The sequence below is a fragment of the Protobothrops mucrosquamatus genome, unplaced genomic scaffold (assembly GCF_001527695.2).
Source record: "Protobothrops mucrosquamatus isolate PMUCROS unplaced genomic scaffold, P.Mucros_1.0 scaffold125, whole genome shotgun sequence".
Classification (NCBI taxonomy): domain Eukaryota; kingdom Metazoa; phylum Chordata; class Lepidosauria; order Squamata; family Viperidae; genus Protobothrops; species Protobothrops mucrosquamatus.
In genome coordinates this window covers 753441-768751 of record NW_015386492.1, presented here as the reverse complement: position 1 = coordinate 768751, position 15311 = coordinate 753441, and the positions used below count along the sequence as shown (strand labels likewise).

General features: G+C 37.8%; 1 protein-coding gene across 1 annotated transcript in view; it reads left to right on the top strand.

Annotated features, from left to right (window-relative positions):
- The window catches only part of NCOA1 (nuclear receptor coactivator 1), a 98469-nt gene that overhangs the window by 61012 nt on the left and 22146 nt on the right, over nt 1–15311 (top strand). The window contains exons 10-12 of the mRNA XM_015812979.1: nt 1720–1885; nt 8696–8822; nt 12915–13083. Coding sequence (XP_015668465.1) covers nt 1720–1885; nt 8696–8822; nt 12915–13083 — 462 coding nt within the window. The remainder of the gene's footprint in view (nt 1–1719; nt 1886–8695; nt 8823–12914; nt 13084–15311) is intronic.

Sequence of the window (15311 nt, the reverse complement as noted above, 5' to 3'; positions counted from 1 at the left end):
GTGTATTTGTAACTGATATGGGTCCACTGATACCAATATTGAATAAACTTACAGGACATGATTTCTTTAATCACAAAAGTTTTATCTGAGTTTTAAGGGACCAGCAGGCTCTAAGCTAATGATCAGGGGTAGTTTAAATTTCCCAGTAGGCTAGAGATAATGAAAAGGTCTTGGGTGGAAGGGTGTAATTAGGAAAGTGCCAGAGTGTGGAGGAATAAAATGGAATAAACTAAGGTGTTATAACTCATGTTATTCCCCAACCTGCAGGCAGCTATTTTTTTCCAGCCGTCTACCTGGAGTTTTCAGGGTATCAATATGAGGTCGTCTTATTGCAAAAGGTTATGTCTATAAAGCCCTGTCTTTAGATCTGAGAATCCCATCAATTCCCATATCTAAATTGTGTCTCCCTAATAGCTTTTTTCTTTAAAAATTGAAATTATTAGGGTTTCGTTACATTATTTATGAATTTATTAGAAGAACTATCACTAAGCACACATTTCATTTATAAGGCATACGTGTCAAAATAAGCTGAGGCATTATGAAACCATTAAACGCTACCACAGCAAAACTAAACAGAACAGCCTCACACTCAGTATTCCTGGACAAATAACTACACCTTTATGTGATTTTTGAAAGTCTAGCAACATCAGCCTGTAGTGTTGGGTTTCAGTGGGAATAGAGTTTAGAGGCAGATGAAGGCTCCTGAATGGCTCATATTGATTTGGTCTTGGTCCTGCTAGAGAAATATGCAGCAATTTTAATTTGACTTCCTTCCCCCGCCACCCTCCCATTACCTTTGGAAGGCTCTGAAGAAATTGTTCTATCTGCAGATCTGAGGACCCCAGACTGATACGGAGCCAGTCAAGTGGTTGATATGATTGCATTTGTTGCTGGAGTTGGATATTGGATATCCTTTGGATATTGTAAACCTCCCAGCGTCATCGTGTGTGAATTTGGTGGCCAAATGCATTTGTTTAATCAATAAATAAATTTCAAAATATATATGCATGCATTTCTGAGCATAGCAGCACATAGCTATAACTGGCTCCTAATTCTGTCGGATAGGTAAAGCTGTCAGCTTTTCAGACATCTTCCTATCAACTTTTTCTAAGTCCAGCCATTTCTGCATAAAGTACCTTTATTTCACCTTGCCAATAATTTAATCCTTGAAGTGTTTCTGAACGTCCCACCCCACCATTTTTTTTAAAAGGTCCAGATTGCTAATTCAGAGCATACCACTAAAACAACTCTTTTGAGCTATTTTAAGCACAGTCCCTTGGCCCACCACCATAAAATGCCCCAAAATTTTAATTTTTAAAATTAACAGGTGTATATGAGTGTGTACATACATGTGTGTGTGTATTTCTCTGCTTTAACACTGTCCCATTTGGCTGTAGCAGAGTAAGATGGGAACAGGCAATGTAGATAGTGTTTTAACCAACAGCATTTCCTCTTTCTCCATGCTAATAATGAAATACATCTTTCTATCACATTTATTACTCTTTTAGCTGGGTTCTCTCATTTATTCAGTGCTTTAGTTGCAAATGGGTTCCACTTTGGTTAAGTATCTGCTAGCAGTGAAGTATAGCAGTATGAAACAAGGAACCATTGCAGCACCAAACCCAAGCAAAAGGACTAGCATTTTTTTTAAAACCCTCTAATTTTGGTTATCTCTCAAAGGCTCAGTAGCTGACTTATGTTCTTGCTTTCTCCCTTCAGTTTGCATCTGATCTTGAGCAGATGTTGCCTCCGCTGGAAAAGTCACCCCAGTTGCCACCAGGCTTGTGTGGGTCAGAGACTGAAAGTGGGGGCATTACTATCAAGTCGGAGATCCTGAGCCCCTCCCTTCAGCCCAGTACTGCTGCAAGAACTCCTACTGGGATGAGCTGTATGTACTTCTGAATCTTTTAAATATATTCTTAGTAGTGTTTCCTGTGGTTGACAAACTGTATTCCAGCACTGCATGTGCTTAAGTTGTTTAGATGTTGATTAAAAACAAGACAATGAAGTTTTCTATAAATCCAATTATCTGTTCCTTTGTTAAAATCAAATTTCTTTTGATAATGTTTAAGCTGAACCATCTGTTTTTCCATGGGATTTCAAAATTGCTTTTCAAGACAATAAGGCTGATTTCTTGAGGTATGGTGTATTTGGGAAGTATTAATCACTGACTAAAACTCAGGTCATATTAAGATGCTGAAACAGCTATAATTCATTTAAAGATGTATTTATAATAATGGAGTAGCAACCATTTATTTATATATAACGTGGATAGTTTGATTAGAAAGATATGTAAGCTATGTAATCTTACTTTGTTGTTCTTTTATGGATACTGTTTTGCTGGAAGCAAAATATTCCATCACTCAGCAATTCTTTTTCATCCTCAATCCTGTTGTAGAATTATCAGGAGAAAATGAATTGTATGTTATGAAGCCCTTATATTCCACAGAAAAATCAGCTCATGCAACCAAAATTCAGGTCAAGATGTGCTAAGTTGGCACACATCAAAGTACTTAATCCATATTTTTGCCCTCTATGTCCATTAACTTCTCATGCAGTGTGTGCCATGACACTGCTTAGCCCGTATTTGGCATTTTTAAGCTTCTATCTCTTTAATTCTCAGCCACCTAATCTCTCAAAACTTTCTAAATAGTTTCTCTTCTTCAAGACCCCAGTTATGGAATATTAAATATAAGTTTAATCTTTAAGTTCTAAGGTTCAGGAAGAAATATTTCCATTATCAATAATTGGTTTACAGAATTCTCAGTATTATTTTCCTTTGTTTTATAAGTACAGATTTTTGTATGGTGTAGACTCAAGGCAATTAGCAGCCAAATCATAAATATATAAATACTCAGAAAACTGCCAATTAATAAGATTTAAAAACCTTAACTAATGGTGGCCCTCACATCATTAAAACACAAATGCTCTGGAGAGAAGGAGATAATTAAATTAATGATCAGTTTTCAGAACTCTGACAATTTATTTGTGTTGTTAGGTCATCATGGCTATTTGGAACTTCAATGTTCAGAGACAGCTTATTAATATCATTAGCTGTGGAAGTATTATGCTCGTATCTTCTTCATCACTGAGGACTACAAGGTTCCTTTTTTGTTTTTTTGACAACTAGCATAACAAGCTATGGGTCTGCCTGGGACACTCACCATCCTAGTGTTGAACTGAGCTCATATAGTGCTTGTTGGTTTTAGGGTAAAGACCGCTGGCCTTCCAGTTATACGGCAGATACATTATTTAAAACCTGTTTAATATAGCAGTAAAAGGAATTGGACTCGAAGCTGGGAGACTGTGTGTTGTAATCCTGTCTTAGGCATGGAAGCCAGCTGAGTGACTTTAGACCAATTATTCCATCTCTGTCATAGGAAGAAGGCAGTGGTAAACCACTTCTGAAAGTGTTGCCAAGAAAGCTGCATTGACTTATCCATGTAGTTGCCATAACTCATATCTGACCCAAAGGACTCAAATAAAATAAAATGACTTAGTAAGTGTACGAAGCTTTTGGACATGCAGTATATTACTAGGCTGTTTTGCTAGTTGGCCAGCTAGCTTTTAATAATCATGTATGCTCTTTAAAATGGAGAGAGCACAAGAGGGCAGCAAAAAATAAATTTGGTAATGATAAATTGCTTGATGACCTAGAAGTGATCCTTACTTTGCCATTAGCAATGAGGGAAATGTTGAAAGCCTGTATTGAGCAAAATCCTGGCTGGGTGACTTCTTTGTGTCCAATTTTACAGTGCCTTATAACTAAAATATATTAAAAGCCTGTCACAAAAAGTAACTGTCTGCTGGATTTCATACTTATTGAGATGCACTAGCACTGGGCTTGTTGCTAGCTGTAGAAAGAAAAGGGAGAATGCTGCATTAGGAGAACGGGGCTTCCAAGTAAGTTTTATGAACCATAGTGCTCAGGCACAAGGCATATGTCAAAGAGCAGTTATTGCTTTCCCATAATTGCAGAAATTACAAGGTGATTTGAAAAAGCTGTTCATCTCTTGGTTGTCTTAACTAACCATTTCTGCTGTCATTTCTTTGACAGTTTTGTGATGCAAATATAGTAACATGTAGCTCACTCAAGCTTGTTAACCTGTGCACTGAGGGTTTTACTCCACGTGAAGCTTTGAAAAACCCAACTTTTAAAAACTAATTAAAAATCTACAATAGTTTTTATAATGGGATTCATTTATTTTGAGAGATAAAGGTTTTTTTGCTAGATAATTAAGACGATACGAGTCCCAGATAATTAGTATTACAAGGTGGAATGCAATAAGTATTCTTGTTCTTCTTATTAAGTATTGTTGTTCTTCTTATTCTTGTTATTTGTAGGAAGCATGCAAACCTTTGGGTTAACAGATATTTTCTACCTGACAGAATCATCCTGTATTATTTATAAGTTTGCAAATGCTTTGTAAATAGAGAATTAGCTGTTTAGTTTTTTGAATTCTAAGAACATAATTGCCGACATGATTATAGGATTGAAGGTTGAAACATTTTTCTGCAGTTAGAGCTATATAAGAAAATCACTGAATCCAGTTAAATCTCTGATAAATTTTGAAACATTTTAAAAATGAAATTTGGATTTACATATTTCATGCATGTTTTATAAAGTACAATTGGAGGGCTTTCTTAGCAATTGAGGGTAGGTAACTTTTACTAATCAAATTTTAACATTAACATTATCCAGTATTAATTTTTCACAATCCCTTTTCTGAAACACCTAAACAATATTTGAGAATGTTAAAAAAAAAAAAAAAAAAAAGCTGAGGGAAGAAATTCACCTTATTGCTGTTAGAATATTCCTTCCAACTAGCTTCAGCTTGCAGTTTAAATCTATCCCTGGGTTATTATATTGAATACTGAAAATATTATAGGGTTTGATTAAATGTGCAAAGGAATTTTTATTAATTGTTGAGTGGGAAAGAGAGCCCTCTGGTGGTTTGTATAGGAATTCCAGACAGTACAAGAAGAAGCTTTTGACAGTATGGTCATTTTCAGAAGCTGTGCAGTTTTGCACTGTGGATTTTAAAGCTTTTTTTATTAACATTTTTCTTTATGTGGAAAAAAAATTAGGTAAGGTCAAGAGAAGGAGAACATTTGAGCTATCTGTGTGGCTCTAATGCCAACTTATACAACCTTGACCTTCTCTATCTAACATCACTGCTAGTATCTTTCGTTGACCAAAAGCAGGGAAGATTAAAGCAATTTTGTGCTATTCTCTGAACTAAACTTTTCTGTTCTAGCTGTTAATGGTGGGCAGGGAATGCAAACCAGACGGTCCCCATTTGAATTCTGTGATCCAATGGAGCCAGTTCAGCTACGGACAGCACCTTTCCCTGCAACAAATGGCAGCAGCCCTCATCATGGCTTGCCATCAGAACAGGGCAGGGGGGCAGTACCTGGCCCAAGTCCCTTTCAACCGAATACTGGTATGTGCTTTTGCTATGATGAATGTAAACCTCTATTTCAAAGATCTTATCTGTATAAAAAAAAATCCTTTTCCTGATTGCTCTTTCAGTAGATTGACCTATAAAATAATTACTTAGCCTGTCATGCAGTGAAACATGTGACTACATGAGGCTTTGGGCTTCTACTTTATTATTACTAATATTTGTTAAACCTGTATCCTAACTTTCCTCCAGGAGAGCAAGAGCATCCATAGTACTTTTTCCTTCCTGGTGTAATTTGAGCTGAGAGATAGTGATTTGCCCAAAATTGCTCATTGTCTATGGTTGTGAATAGATTTGATCCAAGACTTTCCCAGTCTTTGTTCAATAGCTTAATCATTAGACCATATTGTCCCTCTGTGTCCAAATGCAGTGCCTGGTCATGCTTTCTTGAGCTGATTACCTGAAAGGTTAGGAGAAGGAATTTGCTTTGCATATTGAAGTACAAATGTAATTATCACATGCTTAGCCTACTCAGAAACATTAGTTCTGCTCAGTTGATCTTTCACCTGAAGTAAAGACAGAAGAATGAAGAATAGCCATCTTAACAGTCAGTAGAAAAAGTGTCTTCACTGCAGAATCTAGAAATGTCTTATCCTATCAGCATCCAAGCTCAACACCAAAAGCAGCATTACAGAATATTTAGGAGGAAATTTTGAGCATTCATCTTAAAACCCCTCCTTCTGCTTATGTGAAATACTGCCATACCCTGGAGTCTCTCACAGATAATGATCTCCCATTTTTATCTTATGCAGTTAAGATCCTCCTATTGAGCTCCTGTAGGTTAAGTACAATATTCATGGAACTGCTACATGAGGAAAATGTATCAAGCATTTCAAGATGTACAGCAACACAGTTTCTGGCAAATGCTCTAAGAAATCCAAGATACTCACAAAAAAACCTCCCAAAGTTTCCATAGTACCAATGAAGGAGAATATTTGTAGCTCAGGGTTGAAATGAGGGGTCCTTGGTGCCCTCTCAGCTTGCTTTGTTTTCTTGCAGGCATTTCATTACCCTAACTAGGTAACATCATCAGGGCTAGTAAGGAGTGCTGTTTGCTGTCAGTTTATATTCTGGTGTCTTGCCTGTCTAGGTGGGTGGGGGTGGTCTTAGGGATTCTTTGGTTGGGCTGTTTACTAATGGCTCTTTGGCAGTTTCTTCACTGGGGTATTGCTTACTTGATTGTTGGTCTGAAGTTGATAAACTGACAGCAAATCCCACTCCTTACTAACACTGATGATGTTACCTAGTTAGGGTAATGAAACGTCTGCAAGAAAACAAGCAAGCTCAGAGAGCACCATGGACCCCTAGTTTCCATAGTCTTCAAATTCCCCCCAAATCCTATGAAACATTTGCAGTCTCAGATCTTGTGCAAGAAATCGTCCTCATGCCTTAATTTTATCTATAGTTTTGATATTATATTTCATATATGCAGCTTTTTTCTAATGAACAAATAAGATAATTCCTAATACATGGAATACTAGGGTAATATTTGTGATCAGATACGTGCCATGAAATACATGCAAATTTCAGTTCCCTGAAATAAAAAAGGGAGGGTGTGCCTTGTTTATAGCAGAGAACTGATTGGCTGAGGGAACATGGCCATCAATGATACAGTTTGATTGTATTTGAATGAATGTTCTGGAAGGACTGTGATTTGATCTGTTGCCCACTCGGATCTGTTGCTAGCTGCATTTCTAGTATGGATGGTCAGCTCCCTTGGCGTCCCCATCTGGAGCAATACTTTCCTCAGACATAATCAGCCATGCTACGATTGTTGCCAGCAATTTCTTTATTTTCCAGTTGCCAAGCAACCCTTAAGAATACTTCACCGCTGCTGCACAGCTAGTTCAAGAATGAAATAAACTCTTGCAGGTTGACTTTTCTCTCTATTCTGTGATTGTGTTTAGTCACAAGTCTTGCACTATAGGCCATGTCCTTCTAATATGTTGTACAACAATTTCTATCATCCAAGACAGGGTGGCAATTTAAGTTCAATGCACCTGGAGCATTCTAGCCTGGGAAAAATGGAGATGTGTTTTAGCTTAAGGACTATGCTTGTTTATTGTCGAGCTACAGCAAATAGCCCTTAATGCTCTCATGGCCAAGTTAGTCGAGAGTTTCACTGGTCTAGAGAGACAGCCACTGGAACTCTCAGGACCAACCAAATGAATACATCTGGACTTCATTCTGCTCCATATTTTCAACTTACAGTGAGCTTGGCTGAAAACACATGGGAATAAAAGTTTAATTAAATAATGGTCTGAATAGCCTCATTGTCCTCATCTTTAGACATATGTATTTTAGATATGGGTATCTTTTAAGTGTGCGTATTTTGAAAGTCTTCAATTTAAAGGTTTTTTTAAAAAAGTTGCTGCTTCCTACCTCATGTCCTAAAGCTGTTATTTTATTCCTTCAGCACCCATTTTCCTACTTGAAGATCCAGGAGATGTTTGCCAGAGTTGCAAAAGTATTTATTCTCACAATAGTAACTTTAGACAGGCTGTCATGAAACCATAAAGGAGGTTGGATTTTGGAAGCCCAGTGAGCTGATTGAGGGTGCTACAGGTGCATTATTAATCATCATGCACCTCTGGCTTTTGAGTACTACATCTGAAGCTTTTACCACTGTGAAGATGGTTCCAGTCAGTCCTTTCCTTATAATTTAGGGGAGGGATCCTCCTGATCCTAACTTTCACTATCATTGTGACCTCTTAATGTGCCACCATTATATGTACCAAGTATTTTCAGGTGAAAAGCACCTTTGAATTTGATAGAGGGTCGCTGTCTTTGAGGATACCCATAGAGCACTGTGAGGGGCCCCAATGGAAGATACATCAAGAACTGATAGACACCGTGTTGCAAGGAATCCCAAGGAGCATCTTCCTTGCTGTGAGCCAGACCATATAGGGCCAAGAGTGTTTTGTGGTTCTCATGCATACCCCAAGCCATAGAACTACCATCTTCCCATTACAGAAACTATGAACTGTTACTGGGAGGTACTGCTACTCAGGCAGATAATTGTTTGAATGTTGCTTAGAATAGTGGATTGCCTCCTTACTGGTCTGCATCAAACAGTCTTATACAATAGAACATTTGTATATCTTAATCCAGTTTTCCTTATGAGCAAGCTCCAGCCTAGGTGCACTCACCTCCTTTTGTCCCATTTTATGACCTGATCAAACTAGTGTGTTCTTCTTGTTCCTCAAATGATAAATACTTTTGTCTCCCAGGATTGCCTGAACTGGAATTGGGAGTCACTGAGCATCAATTTGGGCAGCCAGCCATGGGAGAGCAGATCCCGTGGGCAGATCATTCCATAGCTTCCATCAACAGAGGACCTATGACTAAACCAGATGAGTAAGTATAGGGATGTTTTCCCTTGATCATTGGATATCCCAGACAGTCATATGAGAAGTTTAAAAGTCATCTAAAGATTTTTTTCTCCATTTGCGGTATTGATATGGAGAACAGTCCCAAATGCATATGTTTGTGCATGTACACACAAAAACATACATATATACATACCTAGTGCATTTTTTTAAATCAAGAAACAGTAGGAACCATAAAACTGCATTTATTTTTCACTTCTGTTCAGTGAAAAAGAAATGAAAGAATATGGATTAAGTGTGCCTTCACTGGGGAAAACTCCGGACTCATAAGGATGATGAGGCTATATTTCATACAAATGTGAAGTCTTGACATTCATCTCACTATCTCTCAGGTTGCAGACAGCAAGAGACTCCCTCATTTTCCTTTGATTAAGAGAGCAGCCCTTCAAAAGATCTTCTTGTGTAAGACAGCAACTTCTTTTAAGATGTTGTCTTTCAGTCTTCATCAGGCATTTATTTCTGGTCAAAGTCCAGCCAGGGAAAAGTTTGTGCCTTAGACAACATGGTTCCTTTGTCAAGTCTGAAAAGATGCTGTCTCAAGGTGCCAGCCCTTAGGTATTTCTGATGGTTCATCCAAGGAAGTTGTTAATAATAATAATAATAATAATAATAATAATAATAATAATAATAATAATAATAATAATAATAATAATAATAATAATAATAATAATAATAATAATAAAGTTGGAAGGGACCTTGGAGGTCATCAAGTCCAACACCCTGCTCAGGCAGGTAACCCTACACCATTTCGGACAAATGGCTGTCCAGTCTCTTCTTAAAAACTTCCAGTATTGGAGCATTCACCGCTTCTGGAGGCAGGTTGTTCCACTGGTTAATTGTTCTAACTGTCAGTTAAGAATCTCAGAATTAAATCTCAAGTTCAGAAAATCTCAGCACCTTACTTTACTTGGATTCTTCTGCATAGCCCCCTAACTGAAGCAAAAATGTATCTGGTCACTGTTTTTTATTCCATGAGATTGCCTTTGTCTCATCTTCAGCCTACAGCTAAGGCAGCTTAAAACTTATCTTGAGTTATTACAATTTTTAAAATAGAGTTTTCCTTCTTTTCCTGGCAATACTTTTTTTTTGCCATGATCACATGTTTCATTGACAATGTGGTTGATTGTACAGTCAGGAATTAGTTTCTCCCAGCTTCTACAGGTCACTTTTGGCCTGCAGGCATGCCCTCTCTCCTCAGTCATTCAGGAACACCCTTCAGTAATTCATTTGGCAGCAGAAGAGACTAAACACCTGACCTCAGCAGGGGCATTTGCCCTCTTAATAGCTGAAGACCATTTTCTGAAACAGTTGTCAGGTTTTATTAGGTCTTATGTGGACTCCTTACAGAAACAGGTTCGGTGCTTATTATTTGAAGAAGTGCTAAACCTATTGTTTTTTAAGCGTGGGTTCTAGCATCCTTTGGAAAGGAAGTGCTCTTTGGGAAGAGAAATGAAGTGACATAATTCACTAATCACTTTCTTTAACTTGTCCCACACTAAAGCACTAAGGCCAGCACCCTCACCAGCCTCATTTTTGAGACAGCATAACAATTGGTAATGAGGTAATTTTTCTTTGAGTTCATGGGCTAAAGGATAGCTGTTTAATATAGTTGTAAGACTTTTCAGTTAAGATATAGTCATTCAACTCTTTTACACTACACCATCTAGTGCAGGGGTCCTCAACCTTGGCAACTTTAAGACTTGTGGACTTCAACTCCCAGAATTCCTGGTTGAGGAATTCTGGGAGTTGAAGTCCACAAGTCTTAAAGTTGCCAAGGTTGAGGACCCGTTATCTCTAATGACATAAAATTGCCCAAAGAATCCCTAAAAGACTGCTTCCATAAAATAATAATTAATTTGGGATGTGGCACTGGGAAATGATGAGGTGTATTTTTGTCTAATTGCTACTGTCCGTGCTCCACCCTCTTCCTTATTATCCCCTCTCTTCCAATAACCTTGAGTGAAGTCCTTATTTAAAATAAAGCGCTGCAGAAAGCACTCAAGCCATTTTTATAAGTCTAACGGGAAATTCTGTGGAAGCTAACATAAGTCTTGGCAGAATGTTAGTTTAGGCAATAATCCTAGGGGAAGACAGAAATCTCTCTTGCTACAACTCTTTGCCTCCAGCTGTCCTGTCTCATTTTCCTAAATACATGCAACATGCTATTTTAGAATGGGCGAGGAGTTACCGCCTGCCAGGAAGAACCCAAATGCACGAGCTCTGAGTGAAAGAGGATTCAGTTACAGGTTCTTGGCCTCCTGCCCCAGTTTTCCATTGGATAAATTGCCTCATAGCCAAAGTGGAACTTGAAACATGAAGCTTTCCTCATCCTATTTGTCATTAATGAAATCTTCCTTTTTTCCTTCCTTCCTTCCTTCCTTGATTGTTCCTTATTGCAAAAGAGATGCTGAACAGGATCAGGGCAGGTTTCTGTCTTCTATCAAGATCTCCTGCAAAGTGTCATTCAGAGGATTTTAGGGATCTAACTGAAGAAGTAGAATTCTTTTTCTCTCTGTTTTTTAGTGGGGGAGAGGGGGAGGGGAGGTTGTATAACTGGGGAGGGTGGGGGAAATGAAGCATCCTGTTCCTCTGGTAACAAATCCAGCCTTTGATTTCTTTACCACTTACTTTCATTAACCTTCTTCTGCTGTCTTTAATTTCTTACGTAAATTAGATTTTGAGCCCTTTTAGAATACGAATGGAAGATCGAAATGCCTGTTTTGTTTTGTTCTGAGCCAATAAGAAAGAGTGGTCTATAAAATATAAATGAATAGTTAGCTTGAATAGCTCAGTAGCCTCAGGGTAAGGGAAACTTCATTATACAGTGGGACATTCTCCACTGTGTGTGTCTTGGCTTTGTTGTTCAAATAGTCTGCAATTGTTTGCTCTTTGAGCCTGTTTCTGGCAATGATATATTGAAGTCTTTGTTGTTTAAGTACTCCTGCAAAGAGTGTAGAATGGGCTGCTAAACTAAAAATCTCTTCCACCTACCCAACACTTCTGGATACAGTACACACTTTTTTAAAAAAAATCTAAAACTGCATATACAAGTTTCACACAAAACTAAGATTCTGGGATTGCTGGCTGACATAATCTAACTTTTCATAAATCTGTAGTTTTATTTTTGGGACGAGTCTTTCTGACAACTTCCAGGTCATTAGGAAAACCAGAGGGATGTGATGCTGCGAAGATGACTGAATGGAAATTTTGTATCTTCTTGTATTAAACCCCTAAATAAATATTCATTACATGAAAATACAGCTTTCCTGAATCACAGCAAATCCTACAAGCAGGGCACAAACTTCCTATTCTTATTTGCTTCTCCCATAATTTGTATTTTAAAATTAACAACCTTTGTAAATAGATATTCCAGTGGAATTAGTTGTTGCATGAATAGTCTACCTACCTCTCCTTAGGCAGTTCAAGATATGTAGAACCACCCTTGTTTTATCCTCACAACTCCCATGACAAGGTAGTTTAGAGATAATGATTGGCACAAATCACCCAGGTGGGTTTTACAATCACATGGGGATTTGAATCCAGATCTCCCCAATTCCAATCCATCTCTCTATGCAATGTCTGTCTAGCTGTTCCTGAGAATAAATGGATTTGTTGAAGCTAGCATCATCTCATCTTTATATCATGAATTAGCATAGCAACTGCTTAGTGCCTTTTCCAGCAATTATTACATGGTATCAGAAGAATAGGAACTTTGAATGGCTTCTCTTCCAACCCCCCCGACTTCCTTGTGATCACTGGACGTGCTGCAGAAAATCGGAGAAAATGGCTTCAGCCATTTCATTTGTACCTTGGACATGAGCGGGGAAAAAGAGAGGCTACAATGCACTTTGTTTTGCATTTTGTTATATAGAGGCTCGAGAGATAGGTTTATTTATTTATTTTATTTAGAAATTTTCTATTGTCACCTGCTCGCACATGGCAACTCAAGGCGGCTTACACGGATATGCCCATATGAAAGTGCAGTGTTTTTGTCATGTCCCAAGTCAAATATCCAAAGAGATTGGAGAGCTTTCATCTGTCTTTGTTGACATTCTTACAGCCAGTGCATCACTTCTCAGCTGGATGAGCTCTTATGCCCTCCCACCACCCCAGAAGGAAGAAATGACGAAAAAGCCCTTTTGGAACAACTGGTGTCCTTCCTGAGTGGCAAAGATGAAAATGAATTGGCAGAACTGGATCGAGCTCTTGGCATTGACAAACTGGTCCAGGTAGTGAGCTGCTCAATCTACTTCTATATTTTAAGGCCTGATCTTATGTAACAAATAAGTGTTTTTTCCAGAATTGGGAGTTTTGGAAGGGCTGGAATGGAGAATTGTATTAGAAAGAGTGCAATGATAAATGTGAGCACACACTAAAAAACAGAGTAAAATGCCTCTCTAATATATGTTCTCTTATGTTGAGGAACATTGCCTATCAAAAGCTCCTTTTAAGTTTTTTTTTTTTTACTTATCCTTTCTTATTGTTTATTTTAAATACTTATTATTAACCCCATTAAAAAGCCTGGCATTGTCTACAGTAAAAAAAGACATTCAATTATTAAAACAATTAACAAAAATTTACATCAAGTGAATAGTGTAAAAAAACAAAATAAATTTGATGGGATGAACATTAAAACAGTAACAGAGGAATAGAAAATTTAAAAAAACACAGCGTTTAACCTGTCTTTAAAAATCCGAGAGGTTAAAATAAAACTTCATCTAGTTTGAAAAGAAACCCAATAAAAATCCCACCAGGGGTGTCTCATTGGAAGAAGACATTCCAAAGGGGAGATGGGCTTCCATTGAAAAGCCACTACCCCTTTGCTTACTGCACTGGGACCAAGCCTCCAAATATGTCTTCAAAGCATAGGCAGGAATACATAGAAATACGAGTTTGTTCAGGTATTGCGAATCCTCGCTGGGAAAGGCTTTACAGGTTAAATTCAACACCTTGAATTGGGATCAAAAACAAATTTTGCAGCCAATGAAAATCATAACTGGTGTGATGGATTCTTTCTTTCTATCGCAGAATGCTGATTCTCTGAAAGTAAAAAGTGAAATGTTTTAACCTGGGCAGCTGTAACATTGAAGTGCCTTTCATAGGTAGCATTGTCTAAAACCCAACTGCCAATCAGAATGCTCCTGGGAAAGAAAAAAGCATTACATCTTATATAAATTCATGGCCTTGGTGCACGAAGTATTACAATTACGGGAGCTAGTCCTTGATTTACGTCCAGTCTCTTAGCAACTGTTTGAAGTTACAACAGAACCCTGAAAAAGTACCTACAACCTGGATCTAAACCCTTCCCCTCAATGGTCACATGCTTGGCAGCTACCCACATGTATGGCCATTTACGGCAGCCCCTCAATCACATGACCATGATTTAGGGCATTTTTGTTGAAAATCAGCATGTACTTTCAATTTGCAAGAAAAATGCCCCATAGCAAACAAGAAGTTCATTTAATCACCAGATTTGCTTAATGATCACGGCATTCTTTTTACAACTGCCATTTATGCTTAATGACTGCTGTGTAAAAAGGTCATACAACTGGGTTCATTGTGTGATGATCTGTTTACAATTGTTACAACTTATAAGCATAAATTGGCAGGGTTCGTTAACAATCATACGTTGAGGACTATCTGTAGTCTAGAAAGATCATGTGTGTTGACAATTTATAGCAATGCAGTTATAAATTCCAAAGGTGGTCGTATTTAGGTCCAAAGTTTGTCTATGGTCACATACATACTACATTACAAACTAATTTCTGTATTTTTGTGCTGGTTGGAACCTCTGTGTAATATACTTTTGAAAATAACCTGTCTACTAATCCTTCACCTGGTTCCATTTCAGGCCTAATGGCAGTGATCATCTTTGCTATGTATGTTTGTTTATTATTGTTTTATTTATTTGGGGTTTTATTTTGTTGCTTGTAAAATAAAGTTATCCAACATGTGCATATTCATTCATAATCACTAAGAGTGTAAAACTATTTGGGATTGTAGCTGCTAGGGAAGGTTAAATCTCCATCTTAAAGGGAACTGCAGTAAAAGAAGAAAAAGGTAAAACAGTTGTTGGTGACATGGGGTGTGTGGAGAGTACAGTAATAAACAATTCTCTTGTTTTTGCTAGAAAGCCAGACTGCAGGGGAGAAAAAAGATAGTCACATTTATCTAAGTATCAAAACATAGCATTACATTGTTGTAAGCTGCCTAGAGTAGCCTATGGCAAGATAGGCAGCAAACCTAGAAGCGACCTGGAACTAAGGAGAAACTTCCTGACAGTTAGAACTATTAACCAGTGGAACAACCTGCCTCCAGAAGTGGTGAATGCTCCAACACTGGAAGTTTTAAAGAAGAAACTGGACAGCCATTTGTTCGAAATGGTATAAGGTTACCTGCCTGAGCAGGGGGTTGGACTTGATGACCTCCAAGGTCCCTTCCAACTTTATTATTATTA